Source organism: Neltuma alba, unplaced genomic scaffold (assembly GCF_004799145.2).
Source record: "Neltuma alba isolate B1F8T4 unplaced genomic scaffold, ASM479914v2 tig00011648_pilon, whole genome shotgun sequence".
Classification (NCBI taxonomy): Eukaryota; Viridiplantae; Streptophyta; class Magnoliopsida; order Fabales; family Fabaceae; genus Neltuma; species Neltuma alba.
In genome coordinates, this window is record NW_021636296.1 from 255,016 (window position 1) to 273,543 (window position 18,528).

General features: G+C 38.6%; 3 protein-coding genes across 3 annotated transcripts; all 3 read right to left on the reverse strand.

Annotated features, from left to right (window-relative positions):
- Positions 1-672: 672 nt before the first annotated feature.
- LOC114716251 (carbamoyl-phosphate synthase large chain, chloroplastic-like) lies at positions 673-4,835 on the reverse strand. Its single transcript, XM_028901232.1, has 3 exons — positions 3,410-4,835; positions 2,618-3,310; positions 673-2,246 (listed from the first exon to the last, which is right to left on the reverse strand). The coding sequence occupies exons 1-3, from the start codon at positions 4,733-4,735 to the stop codon at positions 735-737; spliced, it is 3,531 nt and encodes a 1,176-aa protein (XP_028757065.1). The 5' UTR covers positions 4,736-4,835; the 3' UTR covers positions 673-734.
- Positions 4,836-8,478: 3,643 nt separating this feature from the next.
- LOC114716256 (tetraspanin-3) lies at positions 8,479-11,178 on the reverse strand. The gene is made up of 2 exons (XM_028901236.1): positions 10,602-11,178; positions 8,479-8,986 (listed from the first exon to the last, which is right to left on the reverse strand). Exons 1-2 carry the CDS (start codon positions 11,112-11,114, stop codon positions 8,639-8,641), a joined length of 861 nt encoding a protein of 286 aa, XP_028757069.1. The 5' UTR covers positions 11,115-11,178; the 3' UTR covers positions 8,479-8,638.
- A 2,915-nt stretch (positions 11,179-14,093) lies between these two features.
- Positions 14,094-16,101, reverse strand: LOC114716255 (dof zinc finger protein DOF2.1). The gene is made up of 2 exons (XM_028901235.1): positions 15,822-16,101; positions 14,094-15,211 (listed from the first exon to the last, which is right to left on the reverse strand). The coding sequence occupies exons 1-2, from the start codon at positions 15,846-15,848 to the stop codon at positions 14,375-14,377; spliced, it is 864 nt and encodes a 287-aa protein (XP_028757068.1). The 5' UTR covers positions 15,849-16,101; the 3' UTR covers positions 14,094-14,374.
- Between the last annotated feature and the right edge of the window lie 2,427 nt (positions 16,102-18,528).

Sequence of the window (18,528 nt, forward strand, 5' to 3'; positions counted from 1 at the left end):
TAATATGAGTGGAAGAAATCCAACAGACTATTAAACTATTCTTCAAAATAACAAGTGCTTTCTTACGAGTGAGGACACAGAATGCATAACCTTTCATATTAGTTTGCTCACTGTTACTCCACAATAGAAAACATTCCCTTAAAATTCATCAGCCACCCTACCAAATCCAGCAAGTCGTTCAACCTCATAGTAATCTGCAACATGTCAAGTTTAAGCATAATCAAAACTCAATGCACAAAATAAAGATGTTCAAGATATGAGTACATGCTAAATGAAGCAAAGCAATCGAAAATGACTGAGCATGAAAGAAAACTATTCAACAGTTTTTCATAGTTTTCATTCTGAACAAAAACGAGCATGGAAATGGTGATAAACATGTAAACCTTATATGCCGGATACAGCTGCGCAATGGCAATATGTAATAGATTTTTTTTTTCCCCTCCGCAGGCACATATGACAACGTGGGAAATACAGCCAGAATTACAATATCATGGATGTTATGTTTAAAATATTCTACAGCTATCTCTAGCAATGGCATTTCATAATTTAATTCATCTTAAGAAACAACAACAGATAAGTTTTGGCGGTGGAAAAAAGGCAAAATAAAAAAGTCCCGAATATCCAGATGAAGTAGAAGCAGAGGCGCTTAATAGTTAATATGTAGAAGCAGAGATGCTTAATAGTTAATGCCCTAATCATGCCAGTTGAGAAAGAGACTATCTGCAACTATCGTCTCACTCTTTAAACTCGTCTTCAATGAAGTCCTGGAGAGCAATCATTTTAATAGCATTGGACTTCAAGCTCTTTATTGCTTCAGCGGTTGCCAGAGCTCCATTAACCGTAGTTACAATTGGAACCTTGTAATCCAATGCCATCCTCCTGAGAGCCCGACCATCTATCTGATCAAGAGTGTCACCTGAACTGGTTATTACCATCAATTGAATGTCTCCATTAGCAATCATATCACCAGCATGTAGCCGCCCTTCATGCAGTTTCAGCACGGGTACAGCAGCAATTTTTGCTGATCGAAGAGCACAAGCCGTTCCAGAAGTTGCAACAATCTGAAATCCAATCTCGACAAAAGCCTTAGCAATCTTCTCAAGGTGTGGTTTTGTCAAGTCACTCAAGCTCAGGAACACGGTACCAGAAAGTGGTAACTTTTGGCCAGCAGCAATTTGAGCCTTAGCAAATGCAGTATTGTACATGGGGTCAATGCCCATGACCTCACCAGTGCTCCGCATCTCAGGGCTCAAAAGAACATCACAGCCAGGGAACTTTGCAAAAGGAAGAACTGCTTCCTTAACCGAGACATGTTTAGGAACAACCTCTTTTGTAAACTTGATGTCATAAAGAGATTTTCCGGACATAACAAGTGAAGCATACTTAGCCAAGGGGTGCCCAATTGCTTTTGATACAAATGGGACAGTACGGGAAGCTCGAGGATTGGCCTCGAGCAAAAACACGTCTCCTGATGTAGTAATTGCATATTGACAATTCATAAGCCCACATACATTCAGTTTTTTGGCCAATTTTTCAGTCCACGACCTAATTGTCTCCAAACAAGAAGATGGAACAGTTCTCGTGGGTATTGAGCAAGCAGAGTCACCAGAATGGACCCCAGCCTGTTCAATGTGCTCCATTATCCCACCAATGACCACATTGCCATGTGAATCAGCAAGAGCGTCAACATCAATCTCTATAGCATCAGATAAATACTTGTCAATTAATACAGGACGTTCTGGATCCACCTCAACAGCACTCTCAAGGTATGTCACGAGTTTATCATCACCATAAACAATTTCCATTGCCCGACCACCCAACACATAGGAGGGACGGACAACAACTGGATATCCAACATCTGAAGCAATAGTAAGAGCATCTGCTTCACTCTTTGCAATTCCTCCTTTGGGCTGTTCAATTTTTAATTCCCTAAGCATCACATTGAACCTCTCTCTGTCCTCAGCAGCGTCTATGGAATCAGGAGATGTTCCCCAAATGCTTACACTAGATTTCCCACTGGCAGTAGCTGGCTTGTGTTCGTCCAGGTACTGCTGTATAGGGAGAGCCAACTTTAAGGGCGTTTGACCACCAAATTGCACAATGATACCATCAGGCTTTTCCAGGTCAATGATGTTTAAGACATCTTCAACGGTCAATGGTTCAAAGTATAGGCGGTCACTAGTGTCATAATCTGTGGACACCGTCTCAGGATTTGAATTCACCATGATTGTCTCGTACCCTGCTTCCTGCAAAAACAATGGACAAGTCAACAGGTTGATAGGGTATAATCAGACTGTATATATAATCAAGAAAGAACGTTCCTTTCTGGGAGAAATGCAAAGTAGAACAAAGCCAAATTGATCGTATTAAATCACTTAACGCTAAGGCTGATTTTTAGATAAGTGATGGCATCATGCAGCAACGTAGGCACCATCTCTACCCCAAAGTTACAACTTCTAAAAAACATAGAAAGGAGAAACTAGAAAGAATAAAAAGATACTGAAAAATTTTATCTTTTACCATTTCTTAACCAGTTATCACCAACAAACACACAGATGGCAGAGCTTGAACTCTCCAACAATTGGAATCTCAATCACATAATAATAAGGAAACGAACCTGAAGAGCAAAAGATGCATGACAACAACAGTAGTCAAACTCAATCCCTTGACCAATTCGATTTGGCCCTCCGCCCAGGATTAAAACCTTCCTCTTTTGAGTGGGAGCTGATTCACATTCAAAATCATAAGAAGAGTACATATAAGGCGTGTTGGCTTCAAATTCAGCTGCACAAGTATCTACTCGCTTATATGCTGGAGTGACACCCAGAGACAATCGCCTAAAGCGAACTTCTTTCTCTGTTGATTTAGTGGCAAATGCAATTTGTTTATCACTAAATCCTCTCCTCTTCACTTCGTACAAGTCATCCTTTGTCAAATCCATCAAATTATGAGATGACAAGAAATTTTCCACGTCAAGTAGCTCCTTGAGCTGCGCAAGAAACCATTTGTCAATGTAACTGAGCTCATGAACCTCATTAATTTTCATCCCTTTCTTCATAGCAGCATATACGGCATGGATGCGATCTGGGTTAGGAACTCTCAGGCTATACTTCAATTGGTCCCAATCATAATCCAACTCCTTCACTTGTCCACATCCCCACCCAGAGAAGCCATATTCTAGAGAGCGTACTGCTTTTTGAAATGACTCTTGGAACGTTCGTCCAACAGCCATTGCCTCTCCAACTGATTTCATCTGTGTCGTCAATATTGGCTGAGAACCAGGGAACTTTTCAAAAGCGAACCGAGGAATCTGCAACATGAATAGTGAAGTAAAAAGTAAATAGAGTTGAAAAAAGGGACGCTTTCCTATGTAAAAGGCTCGTTGATAGCATTACAGTGAGTTACTTACTTTTGTGACAACATAATCTATTGAAGGCTCGAAACTAGCTGGTGTCTTTTTAGTGATATCATTTGGGATTTGATCCAGTGAGTAACCTACGGATAATTTTGCAGCCATCTTTGCTATTGGAAATCCAGTTGCCTTAGATGCCAGAGCTGATGACCTAGAAACTCTTGGGTTCATCTCAATTACCATCACCTCGCCATCTCTTGGATTGACAGCAAACTGCACGTTAGAACCCCCACATTCTACCCCTATTTCTCTCATTATGGCAATTGAGTAATCCCGAAGTCGCTGATACTCCTTGTCAGTCAAAGTTTGCGCAGGTGCAACAGTGATAGAATCTCCAGTATGAACTCCCATTGGATCAATATTCTCAATAGAACATATGATGACCACATTGTCCGCCAAATCTCTCATAACTTCAAGTTCATACTCCTTCCAACCTAACAGAGACTTCTCTATCAAAACTTGATTGTTTATGCTAGCTGCAAGCCCGGCCTTACAAATTTCCTCAAATTCTTCCCTATTATATGCAATCCCTCCTCCTGTTCCACCTAAAGTGAAGGCTGGCCTTATGATTAAAGGGAATTCGCCAATCTCGTTAGCAATTTCAATACACTCCTTGAGCGTTTTGCCAATGCCAGAAGGGGGCGTCTTAATCCCAATGTTCTTCATCGCCTGTTTAAACAATTCTCTATCTTCGGCCTTCTTAATTGCGTCGAGCTTGGCGCCGATCAACTCAACTCCGTACTTGTCTAAAGCACCACTCTCAGCCAGAGACACCGCAAGGTTAAGCCCAGTCTGCCCACCCATGGTCGGCAATATGGCATCCGGACGCTCCTTGTCAAGAACCTGCTCAACCAACTCAGGCGTCATCGGTGTGATGTACGTCCTATCGGCCATTTCAGGATCAGTCATTATCGTCGCCGGATTCGAATTTATCAGTATGACTTCATAACCTTCTTCTCTGAGCGCTTTACAAGCTTGAGTCCCCGAGTAATCGAACTCGCAAGCTTGGCCAATCACAATAGGTCCAGCTCCAAGTATCAAAATTTTCCTCAAGTCCGTTCTCTTCCCCACTTTTGGAGATGTTAGACTGACATCTTCAACTGGGGGAGTGGCAATGGCGCCCGCAGATACGTCCCTCTGTTTATGAGAACATTGAATCCCTGCAAACTGCCACGGCCGAAAGCATATGGAAGATAAATCTTTTGGCACCCCAAACTTGGTAGGGTTTGTAGTGTTGGCTTTCGACACCCGCAGATTAGGAGAAGAGACACGAAGAGGCTGTGAGAGCATTTCGCAATGGCAGATGCAAGAACCCAGACCCATCCCGAGTCAATCCTTGGAAGTGTAAGAGACTGATTCTTCGGAGAAGATGAAAGTGAAGGGGGAAAGACGAGCGTTATTTCCGGCGGGGCCGCTGTGCTGCCAGAGGCTTGAGCAGTATATAAAAGGCGGCGCTGTCTGTCGCAGCTCTCCGCCTCGCGGGGGGGTATTTAATTTTTGTATTTTCACAAATCACGTATTATTTGAATTGGATTGATTTTATTTTACAAATTTGGAAGGGGGGGTTGGGGGGATAAAATAATCTCGCAAATTTTCAACATACATGAAATTATATTATTACTTTAACATAATTTTAAAAATATTCTTTTGATTGTAAATATAAAACCTATTTTGTACTGTAATTTACACTACAAAATGAATTTTATATTTAGGAGCAGAGGAGAAGTATGTAATAAATGATTGTTAAAAGAATATTTGACAATATGCATATACTATCTTGAATTCTTAATATAAGAGTTAGTTAACTAATTTGAGTATATCAAGAAAGCTTGTTAAATTAGTTATTTGTAATAAACAAGTGTTGTCTCCATTAAAATACTTTTGTTAATCAAGTGTATTGATTTTAATAATTAATGAAACTTTTAACATATACAATAACTACAAAGATTATTTTGAAGAAAATAAATAATATAAAAAAGAAAATGAATTGGAGTCTTATATTTAGAATCAAATTAAAAGTCAAATCAGTTTTTATATTAAGGTGTTTGGATATAATTAAAACCATAGTTTTAAAAGTACTCTTACAGTATATAAAGTAAATATGTGGAAGAATTTATTTCGATTTACAGTCCAAACAGCCCCTAAGATCTGAATGTAGCAATAATTTAGCGTGATAAAACCTCAATAGGTGGAGAAAGCGTTTGATGTAAGAAGTTCTATAATTTAAAAAGTAGGGTAGGATTAACTCATTTTCACTTGAAAAAGTTAAAATTAAAGAATCACAATTTCAAATTCAAAAAAAAAAATAGTTAAAATTAAGAAAACATAGCTTGAGTGGGAGAAATAATAAAAATGAAAATAACAGGGTGGATTGTCCATGACCACTCACTGGGTGTGCGGGCTTCGAGCATCTACCCCTCAGTGTGCTGCTTCTCATTTTGCATCCCTTGAGCATGCATCATATCAACTTTTGCAACAAATTGCGTAAAAGAGGAATCACTTCACTTTTAGACCGCACAACGCATTTGAAATGTAAGGACTTGCTTAATTATGAGCAGTATCATTGTTCATCGGACAGGGATGGGACGAGAAATAGTGATACCGATTGTTAAAATAGTGACGCGGATTGTTAACATTTTTAATAATAACAGGCAATATTTTTATAATTTTAAATTTTTAATACAAATTTGCACCTTAAATCATGAAATATTTTGTTGAGCAAAAAAAATAATGATAAAAAACTAAGGGTGTTTGGATGAAACCAAACTGTGGTTTGGAAAAGTGATTCTGGAAAATAGATTCTGGAAAGAATAGATTTTATGAAAAAGTGATTTGAGAAGTGAGAGTGTTTGGATAGTTGTTATCAGAAGCACTTTTTATATATACAAATTACTAAAACAAGAAATAAGTTAATATGATAATTACAGAAAAAATAGATTTTATGATATATTTTAATTTAGAGGAATAAAATTGTTAATAATATATTTTTTATTAACATAATTAATAATACATAAGATAATATAATTAATAATTAATTAATATGTATATATATTTATAAAATATAAGATTAAATATTTTTATAAAAAAATATGTTTATAAAAAAATAACAAGATATATATCCTATAGGCTCTCACACTCTCCCTTTTTTCTCCAAAAGCAGAAAATTTTTGCTTTTTCTAAAACCATGGTTTTGGTTTTTGAAGGGGGTGTTTGGATAGCATTTTGTGCAAACCATGGTTTGGGCTTCCAAACCATGGTTTGCAAGTGCATCCAAACGGTGCCTAATTCGTTGAGCAAACAAAATTGACCGTAGACCCAGTGCTTTGTTTTCCCGTGTCTAGTTTTTAAAGAAAGAAGGAAAGGAAAGGAAAGAAAAGCAAAAAGCAGCATCTCTACATACAGTAGATGGAATAAGCCTCGAGGGGGCATAGCAATGGAGAGTGAGAAGATAAAAATGGGCGGCAACAAAAGGACGAGGGGACGGGATTCTCATTTCTCTGTGGCAGAAGACGACGGCACGTGATGAGAGAATAATGCCTTTGCCGATTACCATCTCTTGCAATGAAATATGGCATTTGGCAAGTTCAACTCCTATGAACATGCCTTCATAACTATGGCTGGTACTGTTTGAGCCCACTACACAAATATCCTAAGATCACAAGCACATGAAACTCCTGCTCTCTCGATGCCTTTGTTGGCTACTCTTTGTCCGTATTGTTGCATTTTGCACATCTTTAAAAGTGTTTTCACAAAAATTAATTTTGCTGTTACTAAAAAGTGTTTGGAAAATATCAGAAGTGCTTCTAAAAAGTATTTTTTCGTAAATCAAGATAAACTCATCAACACAGTTACTTTGTATACCTTAAAAAATATTTTTAAAATCATATTTTTAATTCTATCTAAACACCTCTTAAAAGGTTGTTTCTTTTCTTATAGAAGCTCAGCCAAAGGATACCGTGTTTGAAAGTTAACCCAAACATGTTCAAGTACAAATATCTGTGGGCCCTCATGCTGCTTTTAATTTTTTTTTTGTTAAAGTATAGGTATTTCCTTACTGAAGACAAGATACTCCTCCGGTCCTTATTATAAGACCCCATTTGACTTTTTATTTGGTCCTAATTATAAAAACCCAATCCATTTTGTCTATTATATTTATGCATTTTTTCCAAGATAATCTTTTTAATAATGATAGTTTTAGCCAATATACTTAATTAGAAAGGATATTTTAGGAATGATAACACTTATTTATTATAAATAACCAACTTAACTTACTTCCTTAATCTCCTCAAATAAGTCAATTGGGTCTTATAATTAGGACCGGAAGAGTAGTAAGAATGTAAGATAAGAGAAATGGGCTTCTAAATCCACCAAAGAGTGGGTCTTCATGTACGTTTGGGTCTTTGGGTGTCATTGGAAAAGGGCTTAATTTCATATTCGCTTGTACAAAAGAAAAAATATACCAACAGGGGTTTAGATCTAGCAGAAGGAACTAGTCTCTCACAACGTGACGAACCAAGGTTCGAATCTCCACTGAGAGAGATGCCCATATTTAGTGCTCGACAGTGTCTCGAATAGAATTGCTTCCAATAAGAGAATACTTATGTTTTAGCAAAAAAGAAAAGAAAAGAAAAAAAAAATATACATATGTATATTATATATTTTTCACGTTGGCACCAGAACACCAAAAATAAGCGCTTGTTTGGTATCACATTTATCAAGTGCTTACAAATACTTTTGCATAAATAGAGATAAAACTTACATCTCTATCTCTATCTCATTCTGTAAATCCAAATTAAAACTGCTTTTAAAAACTTCAATTGCTATTCCGAACAAGTTCTAAATTGTGATTAATATTCATGTTTCTGTCTTAAAAGCACAAGATAACTTTCATGGGTAGAACATGTCTCTGGTGGGATCAACGTTCAATTATTTATAAAAACTAATTCAAATACCAATAAATAGTTCATTTATAACGTCTGGCCACAAAAATTTATAACAAACCCTACAATTAGCAAATTATCAACAATGCATTCCTGTTTTCCCCCCCTAATTGGGCACATTAATAGTTGTCTCTGCAATGGTTTCTGCACTATATCAAACCGGTGGATCTCAGCAATAAGTACAATTAAAAGAGGAAGGCATTAAACATATGTCTTGCAGGAAATCTGAATGGATCAGGAAAAGGCATAATATACACATGCAGACGATGAGAGCAAATTAAAGTAACTAAAAATGAAACCTGGCAGGTTCAACTTTGGTCATGCGAGCTTCGCCGGCGGGTTCATCGTTGTCGATCTTGCGGTCGTTTCTGAAAGCAGCATAAGCGATGATGTAAGCGATGACGAGGATGATCATGACGACGATGTTGATAACAGAAACCTTCCTCCAGCTCTTCTTAAGGCTGGCCACAACCCCAGCCTTGCACGAGTCGCACTCATAACACAACTGACTCTGATCGTTGCTCCACCTGCCGCAGTCTGCGTTGGCTCCCGCCCCAACCCCCACCCCCGGGTTCCACACCGTCTCCCTCTCGTACACGTACCCACACTCTGTAGGAGGCTTGCAGCAACCAGACTACATCACAATATATTAACTAGTCAGAAGATGTTTGTGATTTAATCACGTCGTTTCAGTTCACATCATATTCAGATATATATATACATATATATATATATATGGCATCTGTGACCAAATTGTGTGTGACCGTGTGTGTCTACAAATGGAAGCCAAACGCGCATGGATATAGGATAAGAAAGACGTCAAGTCAATCTATGTCTTCCACATCACACTCACTGGCCTCTGAAATTAAGGGCACGAGGCTGGGGCAGACACAACACTAACTCGCCTTTGAATGATTTTCATAATTCCCATTTGACTATATTCAAAAATTGACAACACAAGCATAATTGTATGTTGTAATGTCTCACTATAGGGTCATTATTTGCATGACCTGTGCTGTTATGAAGTGTTTAGAAAAGGAGAAAAAAAGAAAGGAAACCAGTGACATCCGCTAGTCTATCTTTCCAGTCTAGTCGAAGATACATTTATTCTAGTACCCACCACCGCCTTAACCATACCATAATACGAGCCCCCGAGGCAGAGGCCACACCTAAAAAGCGTTCTTGGTTTGATTAATTGACGCGCGGGACATATTATTGTTGAAAGCAGAAAGCGACAACAGATAGCTTAATTATATCACATCTGTTTGCCACTGCCGAAAGAAGACCACCTAAATGGACCCCCCCAAAAAAAACTCGAGTTCAATCAATGATGATGAAGTTTAAGCAAATTAAGTTTGTGGGCGTGCTCCAACAGAGAATTAAAGGATTGTTATCCTTTTGATACTGCAACAGCGCCATCGCTCAGATACTTCAAAATCTGACAATCAATATTGAAATACTATACCATCCTCAATTTATGACCCTAAATTATAATATTCAACAAAAGGGTGGGGGACAAAAACGCATGATATGATTTAAAAAGTCCTCCACCGCCACCAAACCCAATTAGGAGAAACCATGGATCATGCTGGGACTAATTAATTTTATAAAGATATAGTAATTAGAGGGGGAAAACATTTCCCAATAAATGAGGCCTCCCTTGGTTGATGGCACTGGTCAAGCTTGAAACGCAGGCGAATGGCCCACTCACCACATTTCTCGGAGACTGTGCATGCAATACCCATCACCTCCACATGACGCTGGGTCCCTTACTATAAACCTCCGACGCGACCCAACCTTTCACCTAAATTTATCGCCAGACGCGTAATAACAGTAAAAAGAAAACATCTCCAAGAGACTGGCGGGTGGCGGGTAAGCCACACATGAAAAGCTGATTCTTCAAAATTCAGATTATACTCCTCCTTATTAATATAGAATCTAATTGTTGAGTTGGTTTTAATTTTAAATATAAGATATATTTTTATATTTATTAATTTTCTCTAAACTATCCCTATAAATACTCATTCAACCTATTAAGAAAAATAATTACAATATTTTAGAAAAAACATATCATATTTTTTTATAATTAACTAATTTACATAACTTCTTTAATCTAATCAAATTAGTTAAATGGGTTCTATATAATGTCGTAATATGTTATTTTGATACGTACGATGACGCACCAATCCTTGATGAAATAATATGTAAACAAGATATGGCGAGGATGAAAGATGAATAAGAGCAGGGACCTGGATAGGAGTGAGCCTTCTGTGGAAGAACATATCAGCAGTTTCAGGCATTCCACCAACAGTTCTCACCATCTTTCTGCAAACCTTGGAGTCCCTGATGCAAGAGCTAATCTTTCCCCAGTAGGTATCACTGGCCACCCGCTCCTCCAACCAACCCGAATGATCCTCCAGATAGTAGTCTACATAGGCCCGGTTCATCACCGCCCGACCGGAACCCTTCTCCGTCACGGCATAGGCGAAGATGATGAAGCCGATCAGAGCTGCAATGACGATGAACATGACGACCAGGTAGAGGCGCATTAGGAAGGTGTTGCGGTAACAGGCGCCGGCGAAACCCGCAAGAGAGACGACCATGATGCTGATTCCGATGACGATGAGAGGCCACTGGAGGAAGGTGAGGCAGTCTGTGTTGTTTGCTCTGCTGCTCAGCCATATGCCTCCTCCCAGTATAGGAATGGACAGCAGGAACGTTAAGAAGTTGAGTAAACCAATCAACTGGTTGCTTGTTCCCATCTTCCCAGCCAACCCTTCTTATTAATCCTTCCCCTTTTTCCTTTTGAATCTTTTTCTAGACTCTCTTAAGCGGATGCAGAGGCTGTAAACTTTTATTTCTTGTTTGGGTTTTGTGGGAGCCTAGAGCCTACATATGCTACTTGCGGTCCATCGATCAGTTCCAAACGTAAGAAATGACTCAAATGACCTTTTCCTTACTTGAAACGGTCCTACTTTCGGTTTGTCGCCGGGCTGATTTCAGTGAGACCTTTTTTTTTTTTTTTTTAACTTTTCAGAGTAGAGATGAGAGAATATACTCACCTTTTCTCTAAAACATAGGATAAAAGGTAAAGTAAACTAATCTCCGTTTATCGGGAAATGGTAATTTACATATGCGGATGTCGGCCTTACTCACAGGGGATATGCCACGTAAGATAAGCCCGTACCTTTTTCCGCCCCAATCTTCTTTTTTTGGTTCGGTGAGTTTGGGCCTCATTTATCAATACATGTAATACTTATCTTGTTATGGGCCAGAATAGTGAGCGGACCGGACCCACATGTCAGCTCGTCCCAGAAACCGCTTAGATTATGACCCCATGACTTTGTGTTTAAAATATATTTTCATTTATTTTGTTTAAATTTAAGTAAAATTAAGTCTCTATCAACCTATTGCACACAAAAATTAGCTGGCAAAAAAAATTGTACAAAAAAAAATTAATTCTACTGAAATTAAATCATACTGTTTCATAATACATGTCAAAATGATTAAAAGCTTAGGCGTAATTCTTAAAATTAAGAAAACAATTCTTAACCCTATAGAGAATTAGAGAGGAAGGGAGAGAAAATAAACTTTTAACGAACTTGGTTTAAAAAATTAGAAGAGTGGGGTTATAAAATATTGATAAAAAGAATATATAAGATAAAAGAGTAAGCAAAATTAACTTAAAAATTTTAATCCCATTTTTCTAATTTTTTAGATTAAATTCATTAGTATTTTTCCTTCCTCTCCTTATCTCGTACCAAACCGACCCTAGGGGAGGAGACTGAGGCGGACTGATTTTTTTTTATTGGGTCAAGCAAACAGGCTGAAGCCCAAAACAATTAAGTAGGCAGGCACCCTGTCCATACGTGGGGAAGCAGCAACCTGGTTAAGCCCTAATAATTAAAATCATGACTGAAGCCGGAGTCCAATTGCCACATATCTGACCCAACTTTCTTTGTACCGGGGAAAAAAAAACTCAATTTTCTTACCGTGCTTCCTTTTCCGGTGGTTCCAATAATTCAACTTAATTTCAAAGTTGCCATCAAATGCAAAACGCACGCCCTTCATCGTTTGTTCCCAAGAGGTTTTAAGCAGCGGCTGTTGAGTTTTTTTAATCCAACAACCCGAATTGAACTGTGAAGCCCGGCCAGACTGAGCTTCACTTGAGTATCGTCGGAACCTGATTTTCCAATCTAAACACACATATCATTAAGACGCGCATGTGTTCATTAGTTGTGCATATAAATATGAATTTTGAAGGAACGAATTTTTTTTGTCACTTTTAAACCGCAAAAAAAAAGAGAGAGAGGTCACCTCTTTCAGTCGTTCACATTAATTGATGAGCAATGTCATCATCTGTCTAGTAAGCACTAGATTTCTGTGAATATTTGAAGCTCCTTTTACTTTTGTTATAACAACTTAATTAGTTTTTTTCCTAATTAAGTATAACTACAATTTATTATGTATAACTAATGGGATTTAGATATCCTCTCTAGCAACAAAATACTAGGCAACATGAAAGGAAAAGAAATAACGAGACGAGCGGGCACTAATGCTACCTGATTATTTTCATATGGGTTATTTGCCGAAAAAAATTAATCGATGGGTTTGAAAAATATGTATACTTGTGCACGAAATTATATTTATTTTACTTTTTAGTCGTCTCAGTTTACATGTCAGTTAATTACGTGGCAAAAGTCAACAATGTGCTCTATTTCGTGGTCGAAGTAGGCTGCAGTGTACATATTTACAAGATTTCGTGGGCCTATAAGATTTGACGGTAAAAATATTTACAAAAAATAATGTTTTAAATTGATAATGGTATAAAACTTTGCGGAAAAAATTGCTAGCTATGTAGAACCACACACTTTTTTATGAGGTAGCGCACTGACGCGCAGAACAACGATCAAAGACTCCGTGCTAATGCATGCATTCCATTTATTCCCAGTTGCTGTTGATTTATTTATTACTCTTCCGGTATTTGATATAAGATCTATTTAACTAATTTGATTACATTAAAGAAGTTAGATAAGTTAGTTAATTATAAGAAATATGACATATTTTTTCTAAAACACCCTAATCATCTTCCTTAATATCATAGGAATAATTTTAAAATTTTTTTTATTTGATTATGGTTGAGAAAATATTTATAGAAATAATTTTTAAAAAATTGATAAATATGTCTTATATTTATAACTAAAATTAAATTAATAATTAAGTCTTATATTAAAAAAAAAGAATATTCTTAAACTGAAATGCGAACCCCTGCGAGACATTTAAACCGCGATCCACCGAATCTTGTCCACAGTCATTGATTGTTGGGGGCATATCGATATTCATGCTGTCGCTGACTGTTTTTCTCTTGCCAAATCCCCAACTGGATATGGCTGCTGAGTGCCATGAGAGACAAAAGCCATTCCGAGGTTGCTGGTCATGCTTCACTGAAATTTTTAATTCGTAGGGATACGAGATGTTCTCTTCGGCTCCAATATAGAAATAATAGCGCATACTATATTTTAATTCTAGGAATCTAGGTACCTGGTGAAAATACGACGCTGTCATATCTTGAAGCTACCGACATTTCACAGACCAAGACTGGTCAGAGATTTCAGACTCAGACCGCACAAAACTACGAATTATCGTTCTCATGCTGCCTCTTCTCTCTCCCCCCCCCCCCGGGTCTCTTTCTCACTTCCTCCTGTTACCATAAGCAAATTATACTTTCACTACTCTCTAAGTTTGGCTAACATAGCAAACAAATCTGCGATCTCATTAGTCTATTCAACAATAACATCGTAGAACAAAAAATTTGACATCTGCTAGGGGGGAAAAAAAAGCAAGCCAGAAACAGGAAGGGAGGTGATTCAAGCGAATCAAATCCCTTGATCTTAACCCAAAACTCTAGAGAAATGAAAATTTAAAAGCTGATATTTCAGTCACGAGAGGAAATCATCAGTCCTTCTGTTTGTTTCTTCTCTTCTTCGATCTTATGATCAATGGAGAAGCATTGAGTGTCTGTCTACATTAGCGGACTATTGAGAAGACCGTGCCAGGATGAACCGAGACCATTGTTCCAACTTGCTCTTCCTGAATCGAGCCCTCCCATGTTCATGTCCCCATTGAACTGCCATGGAAGACCCCACAACACCTTGTTTTCACTTTGTTCTCTTCCATTACACATTATTTCTTGCTTCATAGTAGTGACCGACACTGCTTGCGTTGTGGGTGCATTATTGATTTCTTGATCATACGGGAGCATCATCTCTGCGTTTCCATTGTCCACTTCTCCCATGTCCCCGTTTCCATATCCGCAATACAGGTTCTGCAAATTATTATTCTGCTGGGTTTCCACGAATCCAGTTCGAAATGCATCTAAAAAGCCAGGATTTGTGGTGTTGCCGAGGATATCATAATGGGAGCTAGTGGGGTTCCCCAAAATTGATAGATCATGGTCATCATAGCCCAATTGCCCAGAAGATTGTTTTTGGAGCCTAACTAATGCGAGGGTGAGGTCATTAGAATCATAAGATAAGGAAGGGATGGAAGCGAGTGGGTTGTTGTGGGGGGTGAGAGGTTGATCTTGAGCCCTCTTTGATGATGAAGATCTCTTGTTCTTCCTGCAGCCTCCACCCACTGGAACATTCCTTAATGTTCCTCCTTTGGTCCAATATCTCCTGCATGACTTGCAGAAGTATCTCGGCTGAGAAAGACTGTAATTGTTGTAGTAACAGAATTTGGTGTTGGTGGAGTCACATCTTGGGCACTTTAGTGCTTCTTCCGGCTGAGGTCTCGGCTTCCTCTCTTGCTGTGCTTTTGAGCAAGCTATCATATTCTCCAGTGATTCGTTAGACATTTGCTGTGAAAACAAAAGCACAATTGGAAATTATTAGTAAGCATGAAAACCAAGAGCCACGGTGCAATTCCGCAGGTGAATTTTGAAATCGAGCGGGGTGGGGTTCATGAGATTACTCTTTAAATTCTTTCATGGGTATAAAAAAATAAAGCATGCGGGGATATACAATTACTACCTAGAAGCACGAATTAGAGAATTTTATATATTGTGGAAGATAATCGAAGAGGGAAAGTTTGCCCTAGCTTCCTAGCTGGGTTTAAGAGATCAGTCTTAAACCACGGTTCCACGTATCCGTTGGGATGGAAAAGCCATTCTTCATTCTACAAAAGAGAGACGAAACTTTCCTATACTTGCGCCAAAGGATTTTTCATAAGGCGCGAGAAATCAAAGATATATATGCTCTTATTTACTGAAGTTCATTTTCGTTTATTGCTTTGCAACGTACATATAGCTAAGTTGATCATGAAGAATTGACGGAGGAAGGCCTGAGACCCCAAACCATACTCAAGCCCAAACGTAAAAGAATTGAAGGGGAAGAGGAGAGGTAAGAAAAGGCATAAAGAAGCAAAGAGAGAGGCATGTGAGCGGGAGAGAGAGGAAGCAGCCAGCCTACCTGGTGTTGTGCACGGGAAGGATCCATCCATACAGTGAACTCAACCTGAAAGAATGAAGAGTCTTAGCTTGATTTGAGTATGAGGGTGTGGGCGTATTTGAGTATGGGTATATTAGAGAGAAAGGGAGGCAGCAGAGGAACAGAAACGTACAGACAGACAGATAGAGAGAGAGAGAGAGATCAGAGAGATGGAGGGAAGGATGAGGATGAGGGGATCATGAGGAAATAGGAGAGGTCCCAGATATATAAAGCAAACCCGAGAGAGAGAGAGAGTGGCAATGATGGGGGGTTTCATGCCGTACTGGACGATGATGATGGGTGAGTTCGGCTTGCACGCAGACAAAGCGTTTCGAAAATTCCAGTCCTTCCCCCCATTTCTGTTCCCCCTCAACGCTTTAACATATTTTTGTTCTTCGATTCATATACTGATTTTCATTTTCATTTCTGTCAATGATATAACACGCTTGGAAAATCTACGTTTCTTTTTTAATGTATGATCCTATTGTGATGCTCGAAATAGTGCAATACTTATTACTATATTCGGTTTTTAATATAAGACCCTGGTAAATTTTATGTTGGTCTTAAATATAAGACTTCAATCCATTTTGTTTATAATATTTATATATATTTTAAGATAGTTCTTCTAATAATGATAGTTCTAGCTAACACACTTGATTAGTAATGATATTTTAAAAAGATAACAAATATTTATTACAAATAACTAATTTAACTTATTTTTTAATATTCTTAAATTAGTTGACTACCTCTTATAATTAAGACACGAAGCAGTATTATTTTATCAGTTTTCTTGTATTTCCAAATTGACAAGAGGTGAATATCGTGCTCAAGTTCTCAGCGGTCCTTCCGGTTGCTGTGCTGGTGGGACCTTTGTCTCGCGTGGATGCAACTATTAGTGGGGCCCAGAAGGGACAGACCCGTGTCCGGGGGCCCCACGCATCCGCCAATCCATGGATGAAAGCATACTCGGCCATACTATGAGCCTCCCAAGCATTCTAACCTCGTGGACTCCTGTTCCCATTATGATCGGGAAAACTACTAATGAAGGGATGAGCAGTTTAAGGAAGATATGAGAAGAAAACAGAGATATGGTGGAGTAAGAAGGGAGGATAGTGGGGGGATTTGGAGGGACCCATGAGAAAAGAGAGCATGATGAAACAGATATATATGAACGAAGGAAGGGGATATGGTGGTGGTTTGTTGAATGTTGGGATGATGATGTGGACGGATAATGATGCGTGGGGGGACAGCCATGGGACATGGTGGACAGTCATACAGTCCATCAATCCCTCCTTCATTCTTCCATAAACATATATATATATATATATATCTATCTTTGGCTTCACTCACACCACTGTGCTCACTACTGTACCACTGTTCTTCATTCTGAATGGATTCATTATGAATTATTATTGAGTTGCTTTGTTCGGATGATATTGAATGTAATGCCAACACGTTTGCCTCCCTCTCTTCCGTATGATACAGCCCTACCTAACCTCACCTCCTCACTCATCTATCTACACGCTCTCCGTTCTTGCTTTCCCCTGCTCTTTGCCTCCTGCTGGTCCCTCCTCCCCCCACTCTCTTGTCTTACTCAACTCCCACTTCCTGCCCCACCCTTCTCCCTCCCCCTCCTCCTCCCTTCAATTTGGCCCCACTCATCATTCAATTACATTCCTATGACTAAAATTAACATGGACTTGCCACCTCTTAAATCCCATATTCCAGCATATTCATTATTTGTTCTAATCAGATACTAGACCCTGGCCGCTTAAAAAGGGGATCAAACCCGTAATCTTCTATTGAAAAGAAAGTTTTTATGCTGCTAAACTGCAACATATAATACAATTGACAACCCATGTTTTCATATTTAATATTAAAATTATTTATTAAAAAATAACAATAAAAGTCTCACTCTAACCAACATGGCCCCTCTGTCCAATCTTACTCCAAAGGAAGACCAGATAATGACGCTCTCCATCATATCTTTTCTTGATCAGACGAATAGGAAATGATGTACTGCCCTGACTATTATATTTTATTTAATCCGTCAATTCAGAGGGCATGGAATGATTAGTTTCGTCTTATTGTCCGGCTCAATCTGATTAATTATCCCTCTGGGTGGCGCTTTGTCGTTTAGCTGTTGGTAAACAAAAGTACTACCACTATTCATCATCTTTCGTTCTTTAATGCAGGCTACTTGGACTAAAGTTAAGAGCCTATATATCTATATAGCCCGCATTCATTCGTTGCCTTGCTTTGTCAATGGTTAATTACTAGCCAGCACATATCAGCCAAGAACATGCGATCCACCCGGTACGTGTGTGATTGCCCACCTAACGAATCATTAATCGCTATCATACCCAAATCCCGTACATTATTGAGGAAAAAAGAATAAGACTGCATGTGTGATTTAAGAAGATAAGCGAATCGGCAATACGTCCTACAGTCGGCTTTAATGAGCAACGAGATCAGAAAAAAAAGAGAGCAAACAAAAATTATGGAGTCGTGTAATTTTGTCCATAGGCTACGGAATTGGAAGTGTTCACTGCTCACCCCTTTTGATTTGTTGCTGAGTTGGGGGCAATACTTCCATGGCCATATGCGCAGCAGGATTCTTGGAGGGAGTGGAGAGGACGGGAAAAACTAGGTTACATATAGCTTTAAAAATATACTATTGGACTGTCAT

Coding starts and splice junctions, on each gene's coding strand:
- LOC114716256 (XM_028901236.1), bottom strand. CDS start 11,114: ATGGGAACAAGCAACCAGTTGATTGGTTTACTCAACTTCTTAACGTTC. Junction 8,987..10,601: donor GAAGGCTCACTCCTATCCAG/GTCCCTGCTCTT, acceptor ATTGTGATGTAG/TCTGGTTGCTGCAAGCCTCC.
- LOC114716255 (XM_028901235.1), bottom strand. CDS start 15,848: ATGGATCCTTCCCGTGCACAACACCAG. Junction 15,212..15,821: donor CTTCCCGTGCACAACACCAG/GTAGGCTGGCTG, acceptor TTGTTTTCACAG/CAAATGTCTAACGAATCACT.
- LOC114716251 (XM_028901232.1), bottom strand. CDS start 4,735: ATGGGTCTGGGTTCTTGCATCTGCCATTGCGAAATGCTCTCACAGCCT. Junction 3,311..3,409: donor TAGATTATGTTGTCACAAAA/GTAAGTAACTCA, acceptor TTCATGTTGCAG/ATTCCTCGGTTCGCTTTTGA. Junction 2,247..2,617: donor ATGCATCTTTTGCTCTTCAG/GTTCGTTTCCTT, acceptor TTGTTTTTGCAG/GAAGCAGGGTACGAGACAAT.